The sequence below is a fragment of the Chlorocebus sabaeus genome, chromosome 13 (genome assembly GCF_047675955.1).
Source record: "Chlorocebus sabaeus isolate Y175 chromosome 13, mChlSab1.0.hap1, whole genome shotgun sequence".
In the NCBI taxonomy this organism is placed as follows: Eukaryota; Metazoa; Chordata; class Mammalia; order Primates; family Cercopithecidae; genus Chlorocebus; species Chlorocebus sabaeus.
The window spans coordinates 69,384,145-69,410,465 of NC_132916.1; the positions used below are offsets into that span (position 1 = coordinate 69,384,145).

Genomic DNA, 26,321 nt, shown 5'->3' on the forward strand with positions numbered 1-26,321 from the left:
AGCAGCAGAGGCTGTAGAAGATAGAATATTGCTGAACAGCAAGTGCTGCTGTCTGATTCTTGCTCTGGGAGCTTTGTCTCAGGGGTGTACCCTGCCGTGTTAGGTGTCAGGTATCGGTCTGCACCTAGTTGGGGATGTCTCCCAGTTAGGCTACTCAGGGGTCAGGGACCCACTTGAGCAGGCAGTCTGTCCGTTCTCAGATCTCATCCCCCGTGCTGGGAAATCCAGTACTCTCTTCAAAGCTGTCAGACAGCTGTCAGACTCCACCAAGAGGCAGAGTCTACAGAGACAGGCAGGCCTCCTTGAGCTGCAGTGGGCTCCCCCTAGTTCGAGCTTTCCTGGAGGCTTTGTTTATCTACTTAAGCCTCAGCAATGGCGAGCACTCCTCCCCAGCCTCGCTGCCGCCTTGCAGTTAGATCTCAGACTGCTGTGCTAGCAATGAGGGAGGCTCCGTGGGTGTGGGACCCTCTGGGCCAGGTGTGGGATATAATCTCCTGGTGTGCCGTTGGCTAAGACACTTGGTAAAGTGCAGTATTAGAGTGGGATTTACCCGATTTTCCAGGTGTTGTGTGTCTCAGTTTCCCTTGGCTAGGAAAGGGATTTCCTTCCCCCTTGCGCTTCCCAGGTGAGGGGATGCCTCGCCCTGCTTCAGCTCTCGCTGATCGGGCTGCACCAGCTGACCAGCACCGATTGTCCGTCACTCCCCAGTGAGATGAACCCGGTACCTCAGGTGAAAATGCAGAAATCACCTGTCTTCTGTGTCGCTCGTGCTGGGAGCTAGAGGCTGAAGCTGTTCGTATTCAGCCATCTTGTTCCTGACCTCCGGGAGTTAGGATTTCAACCCATAAATTTTGGTAACACATAGACATTTCAAACTATAGCAAGTAGTTTCATTTCTACACAGAATTGTTCTGAAAATCAAATGAAATAATGGAAATGGAAGTAATTTAGGAATAGTAAAGTGCTGAAGGGCAATATATAATTTTATTCAATTATGTATATTCTGTCAAAAGCAACCTTGTTTACCAATTACCAAGAGTAATGTTTTAAAATTATATTACATTAATTCATACTTAATATAAATCTACATTATTACAATTAGGGCTAATGATTATACATTTGTAGATTCAGAGCAATATTTGAAGAAATGTGATACCTACCTGTAATTATTTATCTTACTGAACATCATCAGTCATAATTATTGAACAGTCTAAGCATAGTTTCACCTTAGCCTTGCATCCAAGAATTCCCTTCCTAAGAGTTTATTTAATAGTTTTTGGCCAGTGTTCTAACATAAACATAAGTCTCTAACTTATCCTGAGTCTTTTCTTAAAATCAAAATCTCTTACGGTTGTGTAAGAGATTACTCTATATTTCAGGGCAGTATTTTTTTTCTTTAGGTCCTTGAAAATGTCTTTTTTCTCTGCTCTCATATTCTATTGATCAAGAAGAGTCTTTATTTAGTGTATATGCATGTATAATTTAGAATTGTCAATTACTGGACTGAAAGAACCCTAAGAAATAAGTTAGTCCAGTCCCCTTATTTATGGTAGAGGAACATGAGATCCATAGTATAGTTTAAGGAAACCTGAGTTTTCATTCCTCCTTTCCTCTCTTACTTTCATTTACTTACTATATGCCTGGCAGTTTATTTTACTTTTTAAGGAAAGATAGGTTTATTTTTAAAAGAAATCAATTTTCTATTTAAAACATACACAAGACAACATCTTTCATTTAGTCCTAAACTTGATTATGTATTCTCATTATAATATTCCAGTGACATTCTGGAAATACATTTCAAGGATGTCATCATAAACTTATTGGTAAATATCAAACAAAGCTACTGACTTTGAGGGAAAATTTTCAGTAATTTTTTTTATCTACCCAGAGATACTCATCCCACTGTATATCTGGGATTTTTCTGAACATTCTCAAATTTTAACAAAGTTATTTTTTTTCCATTGCATGCATCAATATGCTAAATTCTCCACTATAATCCAGGTAAAATAATGATACTGTGTGAAAACCAGTGTATTTTCTAATACTGCCCATGATAGAGTGAAATTACAGCATAAAGAGTAGCCAGGAACCTATAGTATAAACATTATCTGGCTCCAAGTATCTTGCAACAAATAGCTACTAATAGGACTATACATAACACATAGAACACAGCAATCCTGAATTGCAGTATATGTGTAAAACCATTTAAAGCATTTTTTCTCAAGCTTTTTTATCATTAACCTCCTTTTCAATTATAAAAATTAAATTCAAATTAAATTAAATAGCTTTAACTATAAATTTCTTCCTAATGAGAAAAATTAATACTAAAAGATTTTGTTGGGTAGGATGATTTTGGAAGGTCATAATCCATATCTAAGATTTTTTTCACTGCAAGAACCAATTTTTGTCTCCAGTTGAGAATGTAAGGGTTAAAGTTGAAATAAATTAAATAACCTTTAACTTTATTAAAGAGAAAAAAATCTAATGAGTAACAGTGGAGGTTGAGATAGTTGACTTCTAGACCATCTCTGTCCCATACTTGCTGTGCGATCAGGGAAGAAATCATGTCTCTTTATTTTCTTGTTTGGGAGAATACAGTAATAGCATAAAACCTAATAGCTTGGAAAAATCACTTAATCTCACTGGACTGAGTGAGGCTATTAATTGAAAGAATTGGTATACATCAGTTGTTTTCAATTCTGGCTGCACTTTCCTAGGGCATATAAAAGATATCAATGCTCAGTTATATTTACCGAGACCAATTAAGCCAGTCTCTGGAGGATATGGTCTCAACCTATAGTGTAAATCAGAATCACCTGATGGGCTTGTTAAGCCACAGATTGGTAGGCCCCACTTTCAGAGCTGCTGATTCAGCAGGTTTTGGGTGGGGCCTGCAAATGTGAATTATCAAGTTCTCAGGTAATGTTATGCTATTAGTCTATTGACCATACTTTGAGAACTGCTGGACTAGGCATTTTTGTAAGATTGAATGTGTGTGTATGCGTGTGTGTGTGTGTCCCCAGGTGGATTCTAATCTCAAAAGTATTCGTATAGAAAATTTCAATAAGGTTCTTTTAAGTTCTAGGATACTGAGATTTTAATATAATAAGAGCTGTTAAACATCAAGATGGCCTATAGAAAGGAGACGTATGGACAAATATCAACTTCTTGGTCAGTTTTCATTAAAAACTTGTTTCTTAAAGCCTTTTACAGTATTTTGTTGAAAATTAACTTTTTTTTTAGCTGCATATATAGGTCTTCACTTCATTTTTCAGTAAAGATAACTTATTTGGTTATCAGTGTCTCATCATTTGACAAGAGCAATGGAAGGTTTGGATAGTAACCAGCTGTTTTTGAATTGCTTGAAGAGAATCTTGTAAATTTGTAGTCCAGAGGTAATTCTGTGATTGCTTTGATACTTGAAATTGCAGCAGTGCTATAGGTACTGATTCTTTTACAAGACCATGTATAAACCAAGAAGTCTTCTGTATTTTCCAGTTCCGAAACTGAATCAATAAAAAAGAGTGCCATTTTTTAGATAAAGTATTTAGAGGCTTTGCCTTTGGCCTTTCATATTTTCCTTTCTTCTCTAGAGGCTCTGACTCCTTAGGCCTCTGACTCCTCACGCCTTCATCCCCTCTGAGTTCTTCTAGGATCTAAGACACGAGAGAGGTCCTGGTATAGAAGAAAAACACAGCCCCTGTTTACGTGAAATTTACATTCAAGGGAGATCCTGTGCTTATCCTTAAACTTAGAGTTCTTGTTCTCTATGTTTTGAGAAATCATTTCCCAAGAGGTTGTGGCTGAGCTGTGAACTGCACATTGTTATCCCAAAGCTCTGGTTGTCTTTGCCCAGTCATCCACTTCTATAACCCCCAATTTTTCTCCTTGGTGTTTTAGTCTGTCTTTTGGTGCTATAACAGAATGCCAGGGACTGAGTCATCTATAAAGAACAGATTTATTTGACTCACACTTCTGGAGGCTGGGCTCACAGTTCCACGGGCAGGGAAGTTCAAATCAAGGGGCTAGTATCTGATGAGGGTCTTCAGGCTGTGTCACCTCATGGTGGAAAGCACAAAGGCAAGAGAGTGTTCGTGACAGAGAGGAGATGGAAGCTGAACTTATCCTTTGAGCCCACTCCCTCTATAACTAACCCACTCCCACTGTGATAATGACATTAGTCCATTCATGAAGGTCCAGCCTTCATGACCTGATCACCTCTTAAAGGCGGCTCCTCTTAATGTCAGCACAGTGTCACTTAAATTTCATCATGAGTTTTGGAGGGGACATTCAAACCACAGCACTTTGTTATGATTCAGGCAAGCTTTCAGTTCATGTACCCATTTATTTCCAATCTCTTCTTTAAGGGAATATAGAACTCTTTTCAATTATAACATTATGATGTAGCTTTAAACGAAACATGAAATAACTTTTAAAACCAATTTTTTCAGGTATGTTTTAGCTTACTGAAATAAAGTTGCTTCTCTTTTCATTTAGTCTTGTATATTATTATAAATTCTGTTAGTATTTTTTCTGATCTCTTACTTTTTAGGTCTTTTCCTTTTTGTAATAAAATTTAAAAATCTTTTTAGCTACAAAAATCTCTTATCTTACAGCTCAAAAGTACGTAATTAGAATCAGTCAAGATCAAGTCTCAGATGGCTTGATACTAATATTAGCCAAGGTTTTTTATTCCCTAAAATTTCCCATAGAAAGTAGGGGACCTTGTACTTGATTTCTAATTCATTCTCTAATCTTAAGATAATAGTTTGAATTACTTTATTTCAAGCAACACAGTACTGATTAATTTGACATAAACTCTCACTGCTAATTTAAGATGTCTAAAGAATATCAGATGGAATTTTGTGAAGAGACAAAAAACTTAACACTAACTTAATTATTCCAAAATATATGATCTCATAAATGCAAGTTTTGAATGCCACTGTATACAACCTTTAGGGGTTGACTTATAGAAACTCATATATTCTAAGTCTTCCCATTCCTAACTATATGTATTCTAGTCCTTTATATGTACATAAATGATTTAATGACTCCTTTTCATAGGGGTAGTCTGTGATAATGGTAGTGCCAATCATTTCATTCCCCATCCATCCATCCATTCATCCATCCATCCATCCACCTATCCACACTATTCACCAAATGCCTTAATGTTAAAGTTGATGCTTATGTACGAAGAGCAATAAGGTACAGCCTCTGCACCTCGGTGATATATTTTAATAATTCCTATTACTAAAAGCCCTGTGCTTGTAGTTTGTTGGCTGTATCCAGAGAGAATACTTTACATTTAAATGTTTAGGTGATGGCTCTGAGATTTCCCTTTAGAATGCTACTATAAAGCAATGCTTTAATGCATCTCCTATGTTCAAACACCTAGCAGTTATAGATCAGATATAAAAAACAGAAAACCAAACATGGCATTGTGGGCTCTAAAACATGACAATCATTCTACAGGCCAGAAACAAAGCAGAAAAACAAACTAGCTTTTCTGCTTGTTGAAGCGAACTAGCTTTTCTGCTTGTTAGCTTTTCTGATGTTGATGCTGCTGGAAAAATGTAGCAGACCCTGGTGATGAGCAGGCAGGAAGCCTCATAGCAAAGACTTGGTTCAAAACCCTTCTCTTACACACGGAAATGAGTGATTCATAGATAGGCTTCCTTTCCTTTTGTAGTGTAAATGCCCCAGGAACTACTATTATGAAACATCAGTGTATTGTTGACCCTTAATTAAATGTGTATACTTTCTTGGGTGTTTTAACCAGTGTCTCAGAATGTTGATATATTTTCAGCAGCATCAATAATAAATACTTTGTTCAGTGCTTCAACAATACATAAACATTTGAGACCTGGGGCCTAGCACATAGTAAACACTCAGTAAACGGTGGCTGATATCTTTTCCCATAATTGGTGGGAGTCTTTTCTGATAGTTTTGATCATTTTTATTTTGTTTAAAACTATATAGGCTACATGAGCGGTTTTAACTCAGTAAAACTGTATTAATACCTGTTATTTACCGCCTAGTATAACCCAACAGAAATAACTTTCAATTACTGTCTAGATTAACCTGTCAAATTAAACAAGGGTCATCTTCCAGTCTTTGCAAGTAAAGTTTGGTAAACAGCACAATCATATTATTTTTTTCATGTAAGTACATATTTGATTCCTCCAAATGTTAAAATAAATTGCTACTTTAAAAACATGTAATGTTTTAAGGACTGTTTTAAAATAAATGGATAGGCCGGGCACTGTGGCTTACACCTGTAATCCCAGCACTTTGGGAAGCCGAAGCGGGTGGATCACTTAAGGCCAGGAGTTCCAGATTAGGCTGGCCAACATGGTGAAACCCCATCTCTACTAAAAATATAAAAATTAATCAGGTGTGGTGGTGGGTGCCTATAATCTCAGCTACTTGGGGGGTTGAGGCAGGAGAATCACTTGAACCCAGGGGACAGAGGTTGCAATGAGCCAAGATCACACCACTGCACTCCAGCCTGGGCAACGGATTGAGACTCCCGTCTCAAAAAAAAACAAAGAAGCTAACTTACTAATTAAATAATAAAATGAATGGATAAAGTTGAATCTTCCCATCTAATGACTTAAATCAAATTTTTAGTATCATTTTTGAAGCTTTGAAGAAGCTGAGGTCACGTATATGCAAATTCCCTTTCAAGAATGTGAGCTTATCGTTCAGTCAACAATTACTTATAATGCACCTACAATGTATATAGCATTTGTAATGTTATGGATTTACTCTAGTCAAATACTCTTGAGTGGATAAAATTGCAGATGCAGATTTTATTGTTCAATTTGCACTTCATTTTCATAACAATGTAAATATTAAGTTATATAGGGGCAATTATCAGAGCTCTAATACCCTTTCTCCAATAGAACGCATATTTGATGTTAGAAAAGCAAATCTAGAATAATTGAAAGTGCATGATTCAGGTGTAATTTCTTGTTTGTGTGTTCTTTCCCTCAGGGCTACCCTGGCTTTTGCTTAACCCGCTTGATTCCTATATTCAAGCTTTATTATATAAGACTCAGAACATATCTGGCCTTCAGCTGAATTACCAAGAAACATTAGCAAACTTACCCATTAAAATAACAAATTCTAACATTGTCTTTAAAACGACAACACCCTACCATTACATTTAGGCTGTGTGTGTGTGTGTGTGTGCGCGTGCAAACGTAGGTGTGGTAGAATTTTTTTTTTCCCTGCTAAAGTAATCGGAGACTCTGCCTGCAATTCTGTAATTTTGAGGTCTTGCTGTGTTAGAAGGTTGCCTACAGTGGGAAATTGGTCTTTTTCTGAAATTAAAAACAAATTAATTTCCAAGCTCCTCTCCAACCTTTGCCAATCTATGTTGACTTCCTCCTTATTAAACGCTCAGCTCCCTAAAGCCTGTTAGTTAAGCTGTTACTTGTGTGCAGGCCTGAAGCAGCGGTTCTCTCAGTGAGCCTGCACCTACCTGCCACACCCCAGTTGTCTGCACGTGGGCTTGTCTCCTAATCGTAATATGTAATATTGCAACCTCACCCCAAAGGGCCATAGAATATCCATGTTTAGAGGGAGAGGTGAGACAGCCTAATAGGTGTCACTCTCTGGTGGTAAAATTAAGAGTGGATCACAAATGTAGGCAAGAAACAGAGGCCTGTAAAACCGATGAACCCCTTTACAAAACAATCATTTTACTGCCTCTGTACATATTTAGCCCAGAGACAATTTATTTTATCTAGCAGTTCATGTATTCATTCAGGTTGAAACTTCTATATTGGACCTGATGTTTACCACATACTTTCCTAGGTGCCAAGCATGCATGAGTTTGTAAGACTATTTTTGCCGTCGTGGAGCTCACTTCACTGTCTAGCAGTGATGCAGGCATGAAAACAAGTAACTACAGTAGATATGAAAAGTGCTGTAATACAGGCATGGACACACAGCCAAGGAGACACGAATCACGATTATTTGTGCTTGGGAAGATTGGGAAAGGCTCCATAGAGTAAGATGCTTTTGAGCTGAAAGACACTTTGGAATAAATAAGAAATCACTAAAGGTTGTTGCCAAAATGCTTTAGGGAGAAAATCCTCCAAATTAGCCATGGCATGTTTTGGAGTATGCAATAGAGTAAGGGGTGCTGCTTACTTCCTTTTGTGATGATACATGGAATAAGGCTGAAAGAAGAAAATACAAGTTCAGCACCTAATCCAGTACCACATTAGAATAAGTACTAATTGAGGATCCCTTAGCTGAAATATTTGGGACCAAAAGTATTTAGATTTGGATTTTTTCATATTTTGGAATATTTGCATTACACTTCCCAGGTGACCATCCCTAATCAGAAAATCTGAAATCCAAAATGTGCCTATGAGCATTTCCTTTGAGTACCATATTGACACCAGAAATGTTTGGATTTTGGTATATTTTAGATTTTGGATTAGAGATACTCAACCTGTATTGCATATATTAGCTGGGTGAAGGAATACATTTATGTGTGCATGTATTTTAAAGAGTACAGGGGGCCGGGAGTGATGGCTCATGCCTGTAATCCCAGCACTTTGGGAGGCTGATGCAAGAGAATAGCTTGAACCCGGGAGGCGGAGGTTGCCATGAGCCGAGATTGCGACATTGCACTCCAGCCTGGGAAACAAGAGCGAAACTCCATCTCAAAAAAAAAAAAAATACAAGGAAGGATACTATTTTATTACTATGAAAAGCAAAAGAATTTCTGTCTCATTTTTAACATTGATATTTAGTATTCTGATTCAGGCATTATTTTTGATGTCCGTGAGGTGGAACCAAAATGAATTTTGTGTATTAACTGCTCATTGAGGGATGTTAACAAAACTTTCAAAGCACTATGTAGGAGATTTTTTTTTAAATTTATTTTGTCTGCATACCAATGGAAAGTAAGCCTGTTTTCTTTCTCTTTTTTCACATAGTTTTATTAGTGCTATCAAATTTAATGAGTGCTCTGCCCTTTTCTGCTGTCATTCTCTAATGACTTCAGATCCATATATGCTGATTTAACTTTGAAAGCAAGTTGGGAAAAAAGTAAATTACATTCTAGCAGATTTGTCTCATGTTTACATCATTTATTTTTTTCTGCTTATATTCTCCAGTAAGCAGTTAACTGCTTTTTTGAAACCAAAAGCTAAAGAAGCCTGCTGTACCAACAATACCACTATTTGTTATAGTTCAGCTGCCCTGCATTTAGGGCCAGCTTCTCGGGTGTCCCATGCAGTCACACAGGGCTCTGCTCTTACAAGGTTTCTGCACTTGGCTTAATGTTCTTCTGCTGCCATCTTGAGATTCTTAGTAATATTTGGACAAGGGACCCTGTCACGCTGAGGTCTGCAATCACATAGCCAGACCTGCTTACATTGCGAAGAACATTAACGTATATGTTCTGACACACGTAAAATGTAACACAACATTGAATGCCTCTTAAAACTTGCTTCAAGCATCTTTCCATCTCCTTCCAGGTAAGGAAGCCATCCTGAGCCCCACTCTCAGTTACATGCCGCTTATAATTTGCGATGTCTCTGTTTGTTAGTGTTGGCTGAGCTTTGTCTAGGGGTGGTGCATTCCAAGACCTCACCTTTCCTGTTGACTGATTAATTGTTCCTTGCACTCTACTTGACTTCTAGAACACTGCACTCTTCTGATGTTTTTCTTACCTCACGGGTAGCTCCTTCTCAGTTTCCCTTCCTGGTTCTTCCTTCTCTCCCCTGTCTCCTAAAATTGGAATGTGTCACTTGTCAGGCCATGTCACCTTCTCTATATTCACTCCTTCTTGGGTTTAAAAGTGCCATCTATATGCCAAGCACTCCCAAATATATATCAGTTTACATGTCATCTCTACTTGAGTGTGTAATAAACACCTCACACTTAATATGACCAAACTGACTCCCTGAATTGACCCCTATAACATGTTCTACCCAGTGTTCTGCATTTTGGTTGGTAGGAATCTTATTTCAGTTGCTTAGGTAACAAATAATAATCACCTTCAGTCCTGTCTTTCTCTCATTTTCAGTCTCTTAGGAAATCCTGTTGGTTCTCTGTTCAAAATATAGAATCTGAATCTACCACCTGTCACTCCTCTGTCTCTGGAAGTATCAGTCCAGCAACCAGAGTGTTCCTACTAAAATAAATCAAACTCTGCAGGGGCTTCCTAACTTATTCAGAGGAAAAGCCACAGTTCTTGGAATGGTCTACAAGGCCCTACCCAATCTGACGTACCCCCTACTCATGCCTTGCTCATTTCCTCTCTTGCTGTTTTTTCTCTTACACACTGGTTTCAGCCTCACTGGTCCCTTGCTGAGCTTTCAGTTACAGTGCCAGGCTGTCTGCTCTGCCACGAATGCCCCTCCTTTTTTTCTTTTTTTTGAGACGGAGTCTTGCTCTGTCGCCTAGGCTGGAGTGCAGTGGTGCCATCTCGGCTCACTGCAAGCTCCGCCTCCTGGGTTCACGCCATTCTCCTGCCTCAGCCTCCCTAGCAGCTGAGACTACAGGTGCCCGCCACCGCACCCGACTAATTTTTATTTTATTTTATTTTTTAAATTTTTAGTAGAGATGGGGTTTCATCATGTTAACCGGGATGATCTCAATCTCCTGACCTTGTGATTCGCCCCCCTCAGCTTCCCAAAGTGCTGAGATTACAGGCATGAGCCACCGTGCCTGGCCCAGAGAATGCGCCTTTTTTACTCAGCTTCTCTAGTTGAACTACAGCTCCCTCTGAGCACTCCTTCTCTCTCACTCTCTCTTTGTCTCCCTCTTTCTCGCTCTCTCTCTCCCTGCCTCCCCCCGACCCTTTTCTACTTCTTTCTGTTCCTATAGCATTTATCAGAATATAACACAATGACTTATTTTCTATGTCTTTTTTTTTTTTTATGCCTGGTACTCTGGATGCTCGATAGAAGTTGAATGTTGACTGAGAGAACTATACCCAAAGGGAACATGTCTTTTGGTGTGAATGTTCCTTTTGTCTCTTTATTTCTCAATAATTATTTTGTATTCATTTGCGTTCTAAAGAATATTAGATTTTGCAAATATTCCTACTTTAAATAGGAATCTTTAATAAAGGTTATAGCTGACATAGAAGTGTAAGCAATAATCTTTTCTCAAGAGCTAGAAATCATTTCAGTTACATATTTGAAATGTAAACAAATTAAATAACACAATTGCACTTTATGCCTCGATATTGTAGTCAGTTCAGAGGTTATCTTTTCTCTATCTTAATACTGCCTAAATCGTTCAACTCAATTCTTGAAAGATTGGAAAGATTTTTATGTAAGGGAAAATGAATTGGCATACCTTTAATTGTTTAGATAGTTTTAAAAATATATCTTATTTTTTTTAGCTGTACGTGCTGAATATTGCCAGATTCTTCAGTGTTTGTGCTTCTCTCTGTTGTAGAAATGTAATACCTTTGAAAGCTAGATGAGTAGAGATTTTTAACAAACACAGGGAGTAGCTTAAACATGTGGAGTCTCTCATTCAGTGACTATGTGGTCATGCATTGTATGTTATAAATAAATCTAGCCTGAGGTCACTGAAACAAAATATAAAGGGAAAGTTTTATGATTGTTACAAATATAAAAAATAGGCTTCTAAAACACATTTGTAATTCTTAATGATACTGTTCTTTGAAAGTAGTAATTTATTCAATGCTAAATGAGCTCAATTCTAGTGGGCATTCCTTTTTTAAAAGTATAATTTTTAATTATGAAAATAATAACATATTGCAGAGTTTATAAAATAAACAACAAAAACATGGCCATAATTTCATCACCATAACAACCCTTTTCTTTTTGCATGTTTACCTTTTGCATAGTTTCAGTTGGATGCAGAGTTTTTATGTCGTCTTTTTCGCTTAGATACATGTCATGCCTATTTCTTCACATTGCTATGTGGTCATTATCACAATAATTTTTCAAGGTTGCATAATGATCTCTAGTGTGGCCATATCATAGAACCTAAATATATTCCAGGTGTTGGAGATTTAAGTTTCTTTCAATTTTTTAAAAATCATAAATAATATTAAAATGAACACTTTTGTGTTTATAGCTTTTTTGGATCATTTTCTTAGGATTTATTCCCAAAGGCGAAATTCCTGTTTCACACAATATGAACATAATAATGACTCTTGATATATTGCCAGCCTACTTTCTCAAATAATCAAACCAATTTTTTGCCTCCAGCAATGTGTGAAAGTGAAGCTTTACTGTACCCTGGCCTGTGATTTCTCATTTTTGTTCTATTTTTAGTGATCCTTGTATTGTTAGCATTAAAATACTAGTACCTCATAAATGTGTAGAAATTTAGAAAACAATTTTGGAATATCAGACACCTGAGTCAAGGTTCTCTCCACAAAGAGGAAGAAGAGAACTGGTTCGATGTTTAGGTTAGTCATGCCTAGAAGGAAAGGAGAAAAGCTATCCATGGTTTGTTAAACACATTAGTTGAAAAAGTTTATTTTTATCCCAAATTAGTGTGTGTGATGTCATCTAGCTGACCATTTATACCTCCTTAGAGCACTGCTTTGCCCTTTTATTCTGTAACAAATTGATTCACAAAAAAACCACTACATTTATTTCTTTGCTTTCTAAGAATCTAAACTAATGTAAGAGTCTTGCAACACAGTTTTCTGCTTATGAAACATTTTGGCTTCATCTTGGAGAATCACATAATTCCCTTCTCTTCTCCCCTCCTTTCCCTTCCCCTCCCCTCCCCTCTCCTCTCCTTTCCTCTCCTCTTCTCTCTTTTTTCAGAGTCTCGCTCTGTTGCCCAGGCTGGAGTGCAATGGCTCGATCTCGGCTCACTGCAAACTCTGCCTCCTGGGTTCAAACGACTCTCCTGCCTCAGCCTTCCAAGTAGCTGAGATTGCAGGTGCCTGCCACCACACCCAGCTAATTTTTGTATTTTTAGTAGAGACAGGGGTTTCACCATGTTGACCAGGCTGGTCTCAAACTCCTGACCTCGTGATTCGCCTGCCTCAGCCTCCCAAAGTGCTGGGATTATAGGCATGAGCAACTGTGCCCAGCCTGAACCACCACAGCCAGCCCATTTTTTTCATAATTAAATAATTTAGCCCTTAGAAGAGTTAAGTCACCTACTTTCAGATGTTCCTGCAAATGGAGGGCTTTGTTCTGGTGTTGGTCAACTAAAGCTCTAAGTAAAATGGCTAGAACCTTCCTCTACAAGTAAGAGTAAACAGAGGCTTTGGAAAGAAATTCAGTCTGAGAGAAGAGCTGAGAAACATGGTAGAATTTTAGATTAGCATCATTTTAATAGTAATGGGCTGGGTGTGACTCTTCCTCCTAAAGCACTGTAATCCCAGTGCGATTACAGTGCTTTAGGAGTGATTAATCCCACTGGGATTACAGTGCTTTAGGAGGAAGAGTCAGGAGCATTACTTAAGGTCAGGAGTTCAAGACTGGCCTGGTTGACATAGCAAGACCCTGTCCCTACAAAAAAACAAACAAACAAAAAGCCTGGTATTGTGGCATGCAAGTAGTTTAGCTACTTAAGAGGCTGAGACAGAAGGATCACTTGAGCCTGAGAGTTCAAGGCTGCAGTGAGCTTTGATGGCATACCAGCCTGGGCAACAGAGTGAGACCCTGTCTCTTAAAAAAAGTAATTTTTTATTCTACAGCATTGAATAGTTTCAAAATATCTTTTCATTCACTGTCTCACCAGTGAAGTTAGTAAAATGAGAGATATGATTAACATGCAGAGAATTTAAGAGACAAACCCAAGTAAGGGCTCGTGGGTGCAGGATGGGTAAGGATGTGCCTGTGTGGTGTGGACTGGACTGTACCTAAGGCTTTGGCTGCAAATCTTTATCTGGTTTTACTTTACTGCAGAACGGCATTTTTAACATCTCCTCATTCATTCATACAAAAATTTATTGCCTTTCCACTATACCTGCTCTGGCACAAATTTCAGCCTTTCATGACGGCTCAGTCTGGCACCAGAGTCAGGTTAGCAAAAAGGTGACGGAGTGTGGTGAATGCTGGATCACTGGGAGGGAAGGCTGTGGTTCATGCTGCTGGTGCAGGCGGCATTGGAGCCGGATCCCTAAAGGGTCAAAAGGGGTGACTCCTGTGGATTTCTTTGACTTTCACCAGTGAGGGTCAATGAGATTGTTAAGAAAGCAAAACAACACAGATGTTGTCTTGAGACAATAATGTCTTCTATGGGGGCTGGAAGGGGAAGACTGCTTCGCTCTCCTGCTGCGGAGTTGCTCCATGCTGCTTTCTTCCACAGACCTACTTTGTATGAAATGCTCCCGTTTTGCAGGAGTTTTCCTTCCTTCATCCTCTTCTAACAATGGCCTCCTGAGGTTCCACATTTTCTTTTATGCCAGTTTATTTCTTTTTCATTCATTAATCCAAAGATATACTGAGTGCTGAAATCTAATGAGAAGGAGCACAGCTATTGAAAATTTGAAACAAGGCCGGGTGCAGTGGCTCATGCCTGTGATCACAGCACTTTCGGAGGCTGAGGCAGGTGGATCACCTGAGGTCGGGAGTTTGAGACCAGCCTGACCATGGAGAAACTCCGTCTCTACTAAAAATGCAAAAAATTACCTGGGCATGTTGGTACCTGCCTGTAATCCCAGCTACTCGGGAGGCTGAGGCGGGAGAATCGCTTGAACCCAGGAGGTGAAGGTTGCGGTGAGCCAAAATGGCGCAGTTGCACTCAAGCCTGGGCAGCAAGAACAAAACTCCATCTGAAAGGAAGGAAGGAAGGAAGGGAGGAAGGAAGGAAGGGAGGGAGGGAGGGAGGGAGGGAGGGAGGGAGGGAGGGAAAGAAAGAGAGAGAGAGAGAGAGAGAGAGAGAGAGAGAGAGAGAGAAAGAAAGAAAGAAAGAAAGAAAGAAAGAAAGAAAGAAAGAAAGAAAGAAAGAAAGAAAGGAAGAAAGAAAATTTGAGGCAAAAGTCTTCTGAATTGCAAAGACCATGAGGAAGAAATAGCTTGGCATGTTCTAGGAACAGAAATAAGGACTTTGAAGCTAGAGATGAGGGTGTATTAGGAGATGACATCAGAGAGTGGGGAGGGTCCAGACCTTGGGAGGAAGTTTAGAATTTATTCTAAGTGCAACAGGAAGCCATGGGAGGATTTTAAACAGAAGACAGGATCTGATTTATCAATCATTTTAATTTTGTAATTTAGAAAATTTTAAGAAAAGTGCATGCTAGCAAAGTTTGTTGTTTGATATACGGACGATTTGGATAATGGCTTTAGATTGAAGAAAGCATAGGAAAGAGTTGCTATTTAAAGAAGGGGGTTGACCCCAGGATTTAGTTCACACCCACATGTTTGTGTTTTGTCTGTTCTTAGCTCAGTCCATATGACCAACTGCTAGTTTAGGACAGAAGGGGTTAGCAGGGATTCCCCACTTCCCTCCAATTCTCTTAGACCCTATTTTCTTATTAAAAGATTTGCAGGATTCGGTCTCAGTCAGTGATGTCAGCAACCCAGCCATTGTGGTGAACTGATGGCACGCTTATGAAGAAAATGAAGAGCAGCTGATTGACTTCTGAGTATTTCTACCCTAAGCCATGCCAGTCACTTCTTTATACCTTCTTATCTTTTAATCTCTTTTCCTTCCCACTAAGTTATAGCAAGTGGGGAGAAATGTTCCCAGACATTAAAGGAGGATAATTGGGAATCTCTCTATAGATATTTAAAGTTGAATAAGCAGCAATACTCAGCTGCCTGGCACTCAGAGGCAACCTGTAGCATCCAAAGAGCACACTGAGTTCGAAGGAGTCAGAGAGTGGGATAGGAGGAAAGGTGTCTTCAATAAAGTGAATTCGGGCTCTTAGAAATTCTGTTGAGAATGGAAACTGTGATTTTTAGTAGCTACATTCTGATATTTACAATCAGGTCTTCATTAATCTGCCATTTCAAGAGCTTCATTTAGTTTAAGTAAGTATTTGGAAGGTACACAATTGGAAAAGCCATGAGAGACTACATTACCTTAAATGTATTTATTCTATTTGTTTTCTTGAGTTGCTTTCCACCTTATTACCTTTAAGCTAGTTACAATTTTTTTTTTCAACACACAGTTCGTGTGTATTTGAGAAGGTTGAACTCCCTCCCTCCTCTGTGTATTTATTCATAATGAGGCTCCTTGGTACCCCATGCGTACCTCTTTCAAAGATTTGTGGTACTTAACCACGTTCTGGGCTAGTATTCTCTCTTCCCCTTTAGACTATAAGTTTCTTAAAGAATGGGTTTATACCTGATTGTTGCCTTCTCTTATGCCTAGCATGTTTTTTATATATTGTATATATTTGTACTTAAAATTTTTTTTTTTTTGGTGGAAATATTTGTTGGAAAATCTATTACATACTTTAATGCTGCCTAAGGATGGGAGAAAATGTGAATGTTTTCTTTTGGACTCAAGATAATCATTGTGCTCTCCAGTTGTTATTTTTGACTCTTGAGGTATTTGGCATGATATCTTCTACTAAACACCTCAGAGCATACAGCTTCTAAAACACTATTTCAATATTCCCTTTGTTGTTGTTGTTTTCAGACAGGGTCTTGCTCCGTTGCATAGGCTGGAATGCAGTGGCGCCATCATAGTTCACTGTAGCCTCAAACTCCTGGAGCCAAGCAATCCTGCCTCAGCCTCCTGAGTAGTTGAGACTATAGGAGTCTCAGCTAATTTTTGTTGTTGTTATTGAGATGAGGTCTAGCTATGTTGCCCAGGCTGGTATCAAATTTCTGGCCTCAAACAATGCTCCTGCCTTGGCCTCCCAAAGTGCTGGGATTACAGATATGAGCCACCACAGCCAGCCTCGGTTTTCCTTTTTGAGATTATTTTGTATCTTCCCACTTGTTCTAACTGATGCTGGTCTACTGCTTGGATGCCAAAACTTCACTTTATACAGTTTGTCTGGGAGGGGAATTGAAGGTCTTTTCACATACCTACTACAGACTGAGCATCCTTTGTGTAAAATGCTTGGGATCAGAAGTGTTTCAAAATTCAGAGTTTTTGGAATTTTGGAATATTTGTGTATCCATAATGAGCTATCTTGTGAATGAGACCCAAGGGTAAACATGAAATTCATTTGTTTCAGATATACCTTGTACACCTAGCCTGAAGGTAATTTGATACAATACTTAAATAATTTCATGCACTAACATTTGTATACATTTGAACAATCAGAAAGCAAGAGTATCAGGTGTGGAATCATTTCAGCACTCAAGTTTCAGATTTTGGAGCATTTCAGATTTGGGGTTTTCAGATTAGGGATGCTCAACCTGTAGAATGCAAAATGCATAAGCTTTGCGACAGGTTGTCACGTAAGAGCACTTTTAGCTCAATGGCCAAGCCTCGAGTCAGCAAGTAGCCAAATGTCTGCTGCACAGAGAAGTATGTGGTTGCTAGGTGCCTCTCCCCTCAACCACAGGGACTCTTTCCCTAATTTCCTTGATAGAAAATATATTTACAGAAGCAGTCGCCCTCATTCTTCACTCACGCAGCTCTGACAGCACCGGTCTCTAAGCTAGGCATGCACTTGCCTCAGAGCCTTTGCACTTTCCACTTTCTCTGCCTAGATTGCTCTTTTGCCAGATCATGGCTTGCTCCCTCACTTCCTCCCAGTCTTTTTAAAAATATCACTATCTTTTGGATGCCTTCCCTGACCACTTACACAAAATATTACCAACCCTCATCTTCAACCCAGCCATCTCTCTCCTGCTTATCCTGTGTGGTACATTTTTATAATAATGAATCATGCCTCCCTGTGTCCACACTCCTATGCAGAGGGAAATGTCTGCTCTTGTGACCAAAAGATAATGTGCATTTTTCCATTCTCTTGAATCTGCTCTGGCTTCATGACATGCTTCAAACAATAGAATGTGACACAGTGATGTGCAAACTCTAAAGCTTTGCTGTCTCACATAAAAACACTTAGACACATGTAACCATTTGTATTTAAATCACAATTAGATATAAAATTTAAAATTCAGTTCCTCAGTTGTACTAGTCGTATTTCAGATACTAAATAACTGAGTGTGAGTAGCAGGTACCATATTGGAGAGCAATTAGAGACCACAGAGAGGGAAACTGAGGTACTCCAGACAATAGGCAGTGATGATTTCCAGTCATGTGAGTGGGGCTGTTTTGTCCCGCCCCACCCATTCAAGCTACAGGATGACTGTAGCCTCACCAGTAATCCCAGGTGGTACCAGCCAAAGAACAGGTCAAATTGCCAACCCACAGAATCATGAAAAATAATTGTCATTGTTTTAAGCTATAAGTTTTATATAGGTTTGATATACAATCGTGATAATGGAAACACTCTTCAATTCTAATGACTGACAGTAATTTGAAACCATGCCCTAAGGAGTTACCTCATGGGTGAGGATGTGACAAAATGAGGAAGACGGAGTGAATCCATACCATCCATGACAGTGAGATCAGTTCCTTATTTATCTAAAAAGAGAAAAGGATTTTTGCTATTACTAAAATAAAAACCAAAAGCAGACTGAAATACTTATTAATAGCACAGACTTAGTTTTACATCAAAAAATTATTACCAGTAATTTGCAAAATAGATAGTTAAAAAATACAGACCTAACTGGAATCCATTAATTATTTCAATTTAAGATGAACAGATTGGGTGACTTTGTTATATCTTGCTCTGACATATTTTGTAATATTAAATGCATAGTATTTAATTCTGAAAGCATTTATTCCTTAATTTATTATGCTCAAGCATTTATTGAGTGCTTTCCATATATGTCTAGGTGGGTACAATAGAAGATTTTAAATGATTAAGACCTGAATGTTACCATGGAAGAACTCACAATTTAATGGAGGGAACAGATGCATGGTCAAAATATATACATATTAACACAGTATAAGCTGTGTTAGAGGAATAGGAAGTGCTCTAGAAACACTGAGGTGGGAGCAGCCACCTTATTATTGCCTGTACTGAACATACAGAATGAGCTCTTACTTTGCAGATGCACTGGGGATAAAGACTAGAAAAGAAACAAATTAGGCCAGGCGCAGTGGCTCACGTCTGTAATCCCAGCACTTTGGGAGGCCAAGTTGGGTGGATTGCCTGAGCTCAGGAGTTCAAAACCACCCTGGGCAACATGGTGAAACCCTGTCTCTACTGAAATACAAAAAAAATTGGCCAAGCATGGTGGCACACACATGTAATCCAAGCTACTTGGGAGGCTGAGGCCACAGAATTGCTTGAGCCTGGGAGGCAGAGGTTGCAGTGAGCCAAGATCATGCCACTGCATTCCAGCTGGTGCAACAGAGTGAGACTCCATCTCAAAAAAAAAAAGAAAAAAGAAGCACATTACCTAGAGAATTGTTTTGGGTAAAAAACAGAATTATTGTTTTATTTTAACAATAACCTTATTGAGATAGTATTTCAATATCATAATATTTACCCATTTAAAGTGTGCAATTCAGGAGCTTTTAGTATTTTCAGAGAATTGTGCACCATCGTTGCTATCTAGATTCATAACTTTTTTTTTTTTTTTTTTTGAGACAGAGTCTCGTTCTGTCGCCCAGGCTGGAGTGTAGTAGCACAATCTCAGCTCACTGCAACCTCCGCCTCCTGGGTTCAAGCAATTCTCCTGCCTCAGCCTCCCGAGTAGCTGGGATTACAGGCTCCTGCAACCACACCCAGCTAATTTTTATATTTTTAGTAGAGATGGGGTTTCACCATATTGGCCAGGCTGGTCTTGAACTCCTGTCCATGTGATCCTTCTGCCTCAGCCTCCCAAAGTGCTGGTATTGCAGGTGTGAGCCACTGCACCTGGCCCATAACTTGTTTATATTCCAAAAAGAACATCCATACCAATAAGCAGTCATTCCTATCCCTCCCCTCACTCTCCAAGTTCTCCAGTCTTAAGCAACTGGCAGTCTACTTTCTGCCTCTATAGACTTGCCTGTTTGGGGCATTGCATGGTAATGGAATCTTACACTATGCCCTTTCATGTTTAGCTTCTTTTACTGAGCATGTTTTTAAAATTATTCCATGTTATAGCATATATCAGTATTTCATTCATTTTTATTAATGAATAAGATGTCATTCATTGTGTTATGGATATATCACATTTTGTTTATTCATTCAATAGTTGATGGATATTTGGGTTGTCTCCATCTTTTTGCTGTTATGAATAAGGCTACTATAAACATTCATGTAAGAGTGTTTATGTGGACATATGTTTTACTTTTTCTTCAGTATATACCTATGTGTAGAATTTCTGGGTCATGTTGACAATTCTGTGTTTAACAGTTTGAGGACATGCCAAACTGATTTCCAGAGTGGCTGTGATATGGGTTGGCTCTGTGTCCCCACCCAAATCTCACCTTGAATAGTAATAATCCCCGCATGTCATGGGAGGGACCCAGTGGGAGGTAATTAAATCATGGGGGCAGGTTTTTCCCGTGCTGTTTTTGTGAGAGGGAATAAGTCTCAGGAGATCTGATGGTTTTATAAAGGAGAGTTCCCCAGCACATGCTGTCTTGCCTCCTGCCATGTAAGACGTCCCTTTGCTCTTCCTTCATCTTCTGCCATGATTGTGAGGACTCCCCAGCCATGTGAAACTATGAGTCCGTTAAACCTCCTTCCTTTATAAATTACCCAGTCTCAGATATGTTTTTATTAGCAGCATGAGAATGGACTAATACTGGCTGCAATTTTACCATTCCACCAACAAGCATCAAGGTTCCTGTTTCTTCACATCCTCACCAAAAGTTGTTATTATCTGGAACAGAACTGTTTTGAATGAAAATATAAACTCATTAAAACAGAAAAATTCTAATTAGATTATGTTATATGTATTTAAGGGGGCCCATATATCAGTCACGTGATATTGGAACTTAAAGCTGAATGCCACTTTGTAGCTCTGTGTACAAAACACCTCGCTGGAGTCTAATGATCTTATCATTAGTGTTCACCAGGTGGTTGGGAAATGCAGGTTTTCTTTTATGTCTAATTGAGAGAGGTAAAGGGTGAAATGATTATATGTGTAAAGCTGTTGAAAGTTAAATCTATGTCTGACATACAATTAAATATAATTGAAATATGACAAATTGAATAACAAAATTAAATTTACAAAATAGGATATGAATGAAAATTATTACATGTATGCTGCTTGGTAGGATATTTGGGTGGTGCATTAGCATGAGGGCCAGAACCTCGTATTTGTGCTTACTTGACATGGTTCCCACCTGCCCAGGCTTGCCTCCTGTACTTCCCTACATTGGTATATCAAAGGAGTTCACGAGACATTCTCCAGCCAGCACCCTGCACAGAGAGGATTTCTTTCTTTTTCCTTTTTTTTTTTCTTTTTCCTGAAGCACATGAGTTTAGTGCGGTTAGGAAGGAAAATAGAATCTGACTCAGATTTGCTTTTAATGAATCCAGGAGACCTGACAATGATATATTATAAAAAACAAAAATAAAAATCTGACAGTACCCCCCAACTTGTCAGCGGCTTTCCATAGCCCATGATTGGGATGAGTGAGTCTCAGTGCATAAGTCTCAGTGCGTTGCAGTGGTCTCTGTGGCTTGACCGCTGCCCACACCTTCAGCTTGAGCTGCTGCCGCTCTCTGAGTACTGAAATGTTTGTAGTTCCCTGAGGGCACATACTGTGACACTCCTGCATTCTCTGCTAGTGTTTAGTTTCCTTTGCTGGGAGTACCTTCCTCTCTCTGCAAGACTCAATTTAGGCACCACCTCCCCCAGGAAGCATTACAGATCCCCCAAGGCTCTACTAGGTTCCAGACATGGCATTAATCTGGGTGCGTTGTTAACCATGCTGAACAAAAATGGAAAAAGTCTCTAGTCTAGTGGAGATTATATTTTACCTAAGAGAGAAACTGAACAAGAAATATAGAAATGTCACCTACCTTGCATAGTTGAAGGTGACAGGTCTAGGAAATACAAAGATAGTTAAGCAGAATAATGAGAATGGAAAATGTAGGGGATGGGAAAGGTGGAATACTGCATTCAATAAGGTAGGTGGATGGGCCTCACCTTCTAGACGGCCTTAAAAAGGATGAGGGAATCTGTGATATGGCTAAATCTCAGAAAAGAACTTTACAGGCAGAGCAAACAGCCAGCCAAAGAGATTACTCTATTGTCAGAGTCTCCATGTTAAACTAATAAAATTCCATCCATAAAGGAAGTTGATAGGTTGGTTTTCCAAAGTATCCTTTCTATATATAGACCAATATATACATATTTCCATTTCAATTTTTGAAATCTAAAATGAAGTTCAAAGACAAATCTCTCCTTTGCCCTCTTCCCTCCCCACACTCCTACACAATGCACATTTTGTGGACTATTAATAGTCTAGAATTCCTCGTCAGAAATTACTGTACACCTAAGTTGTATGGATCATACTGTCTTCTTTCTCCAACACAAGATCCGGATTTGCCTGTGAAATATATGCCCATAGTAGTTTTATATTTCCTGAGGGCCGGTTCTGCCTCTGCTCTTCCTTCTCTGAGTCATTTACCTTTATGTCCTGTCTTCTCTCAGTTTTTAATTTCTTTCCACATAATTGCCTATTAGTGTTTTCTGGTTGATCTTTTGTGCTAAATTCTAATTACCATTCTGTGAATTCTTCCTCCTATTTGATAAACCAGAGTGAAGAGGTGTTCTAAGGTCTTCACCTTCTCTTCAGTGGCTTGCATTAAATCTGTACATTTCTGAGACTTCCCCTTCCCCAGGAAGAAATCTAGCATAGCCCTTGCACAGCGTTTTAAGAATCTTTACTACTCCTGGGCCGGGCTCGGTGGCTCTTGCCTGTAATCCCAGCACTTGGGAGGCCGAGGCAGGCAGATCATGAGGTCAGGAGATCGAGACCATCCTGGTGAACATGGTGAAATGCAATCTCTACTAAAAATACAAAAAATTAGTCAGGCGTGGTGGTGGGCACCTGTAGTCCCAGCTACTCGGGAGGCTGAGGCAGGAGAATGGCATGAACCCGGAAGGTGGAGGCAGAGATTGCACCACTGCGCTCCAGCCTGGGCGACAGAGCAAGACTGTGCCTCAAAAAAAAAAAAACCTACTCCTAGATGGGTGTGGTGGCTTATACCTGTAATCCCAGCACTTGGGAGGCCAAGGCAGGTGGATCACCTGAGGTTGGAAGTTTGAGACCAACCTGACCAACCATGGCCAACATGGTGTAAAACCCCATCTCTATTAAAAATACAAAAATTAGCTGGGCACAGGGGTGGGCAACTGTAATCCCAGCTACTTGGGAGACTGAAGCAGGAGAATCACTTGAACCTGAGGTTGCAAATGAGCAGAGATTGCACCACTGCACTCCAGCCTGGGTGACAGAGTGAGACTCCATCTCAAAAAAAAAAAGAATGTTTACTGTTCCCATATTTACTGATTAGATTTGGGTTTGGGAGATATCTTGACCACTAAAATTAAAAAAAAAAAATTTTGCTATATTACCTACTATTTTTCACAATTTTTAAGTAGCATGATTTTTCATGTCATTATTTTATATTTTTAGGTGATTTTGGAAGTAAATGCTAGGAATATATTTATTCCTCTATAGCTTCGTGCTCTAACAACATAATAATCTAAGTTAAAGAACTGGCTCAAGACTTGTAAATGTGTATTTTTTTGGATTAAAAATATTTTTTTCCATTTCTCTTGTGTCTCTTTTTATTTCCATATATTAAAGTTTTAAGTGCCAGATGTATATAATCTTTTTTTTTTTTTTTTAAATTTCCTGAATGTCACATCCTGCAACTTCTTCACAAGCTATGTTTGTTAAACAGGAGATGGTGGAAGGTTTGTTATCCCCGCCCGCCCCCGCCCCTGCCCCCGCCCCCGCCCCGCACCAACCAACATAGTCATTTAATGCTCATCAGAGATAATTGCTCTGCGAATTTAGTTGATTTGTGCTTACCTTGCTGTCAGTGTTCGATTTTACGGAATCTAGGAAAGATATAGAAATGTACCTTTGCATTTTAGAGAAAGTTTTATTTTATCCTATATCCTGTGTTACATCACTATATTTTAATTGTGGATTTTTTGGTTCACTTTTCTCCTTTACTTTAAATTTTTTATCGAAGTAATAATTGCATTGTTTAAAAGTCAAATAATATTGACAATGCTTACACACAAAAAATAGTATTTATGTCACTCTATCTCTCACTAGTTCTTGTCAGCTCTTCTCATCCCTCCCCACCTGTGAGGGTTAAGCTACACTTTGGTTAGTCCAAACGCACTTTCCAGTACGCTTACCATGTTATGACTTATCTCCTCTATACACGCATAGGAAAATTATCGGTAATAGCGGTTTCTAGAGTAGTACTTGAGGAGGGTGACAGGCGGCATGTGCATGCTTCATGACCTTAGTCAATCAAACACTCTACTCTTGATTTACTGCTAAATCCTCCTTGAATCTTTCGATTTCCTAAAGGCTATCATGAGATTTTCTGGATATAGAAAATGTAGCCAATTAGTTTCTGTCAACTTCATTACCATTGGTTTGTGTGTGTGTGTGTGTTGCTTAGATCCACATTTTACATAAGAATACATATTCTGGTATTTCTAGATTTTTTCATTCTTACCTTTTATTGACAACAGAAGAAAAGGATCTAGCCTGCAAATACTATAACATCCCAACATAGTGATGTCAAATACTACTAAAAATTTTGTTGTCTTCCAAAGGAAATATTTTATTCATTCTAAAATATGATGAAAGTTCAGTATTTTAGAAAATAAAAGTCTGACTTTTCATAATAGGTTGTCAGGAAACTACACTGAAAGCAAAATATTAGAGCCAGTAGGTGGTTATGTGTTTAATTTTAAGAGGATAACAATATTAACAAATTCCATTTGGCAACAGCATTAAAATTGCACCTGAGAAAATCTTCATTTACTCTTATCTTGCAGCAGTCACTGAAGGAGTTTTGTTGTTTTTATAGGTGCAGGGGTGAAAGTTTAGCTCCACTTAAAAGAACAAAGGTGCTAAAGAGAAACTATTCTGAGAATCATAGATTTGCATGAAAAACCTCACAAAAGAAAAATAGTAATTGCCTCAGCATGAGAGATGGAACATATTTTAAGATAATTGGAAATTATTTTGTATGTGCTTTCATTGATTTAGTTTTGATTTCATGTATGTACTTTGTTTCTATCTCATTTTTTTTTTTTCTTAATGGATTCTAAATAATGTAAAACCCTTCAGAGACTCTTATTGCTACTTGTGAAATTACCTTTCTCTGTATCATTGGATGTAATTTTTTTGTCAGTCAGTCTTACAAGAAAAAAGTATCTTAGCAAAGGCTATTACATTTTTTCAATCTGACATTTGTGAAAAGCCTAAAAGTACATTTTGTGCAAATTCAAATACACTGTAACAATTTCCCTTAGATGAAAATTTTAAAGCTGTTTCTTTTTTTTGTACAGTTAAGTTTTACAGAAATTATCTTTTTTCCTTTGTATTTTTCTTCATTCATATCTATAAAATTTACATTTTGGCTTCTAACTTAGCTGAAATGCTTGCTATTAGTCATTTTCTTGCTAACTGTGGTCAGAAGTGATATAGTTGACGATGTCCCTTAATTTGGTGAACACGTGAGGTTACAAACTCAACTTTTGCTTCTCTTTTGAAAGGCCCTGAGACGGGAGTTAAAGGAGAAAGAATATTCCGTCCTGAATGCTGTCGACCAGGCCCGAGTTTTCTTGGCCGATCAGCCGATTGAGGCCCCTGAAGAACCAAGAAGAAACCTACAATCAAAAACAGGTGAGACTGATTTCTCCGCTACATCATAAAAACACATGCTAGGAGAACAAAAGACCCAAAATCAAGTAGGAAATTTCCTTATAGCATTTTAGTATCTAATATTTAAATCTTTTCTTCTAAGTGTTACTTTATTTAAATATGTCATTAATTAACAGATATCTAGATTCTTAAATTAAGAAAATAAAATTTTTGTATACCTCAATATCAATTTTAAAGGAAATTAACTGCAGAAAAAATGGATTGATCTAAAAAGTGTACTGTAACTATAAAAATAATTTCTGTAAGAAATAAAAATTTATATTTCTTATAAACCAGTTACATGATAAATAATTGCAAGTAGTAGTAGGAAGTTATTAAAATATAAAAGTAAATATATAAAATATTTCAAGGTCTATAAGTAAGATTACTTTTGATAATGACACACCAAAGTCCTTTCTTTTACAAGCAGACATTTCTTTAATTTTAAAATAACACAGTGTAGTGTTTATTTACTTTGACTTAAAATTTAAATGATAACTACCTTACTAGCA

General features: G+C 38.4%; 1 protein-coding gene across 11 annotated transcripts in view; it reads left to right on the forward strand.

Moving 5' to 3' along the window:
* Positions 1 to 26,321, forward strand: part of UTRN (utrophin) — a 594,041-nt gene that overhangs the window by 431,848 nt on the left and 135,872 nt on the right. For all 11 annotated transcript variants that reach the window (XM_073022551.1, XM_073022550.1, XM_073022552.1 and 8 more), the window contains one exon: positions 25,662 to 25,791. In XM_073022551.1, the coding sequence (XP_072878652.1) occupies positions 25,662 to 25,791 (130 nt within the window). The remainder of the gene's footprint in view (positions 1 to 25,661; positions 25,792 to 26,321) is intronic.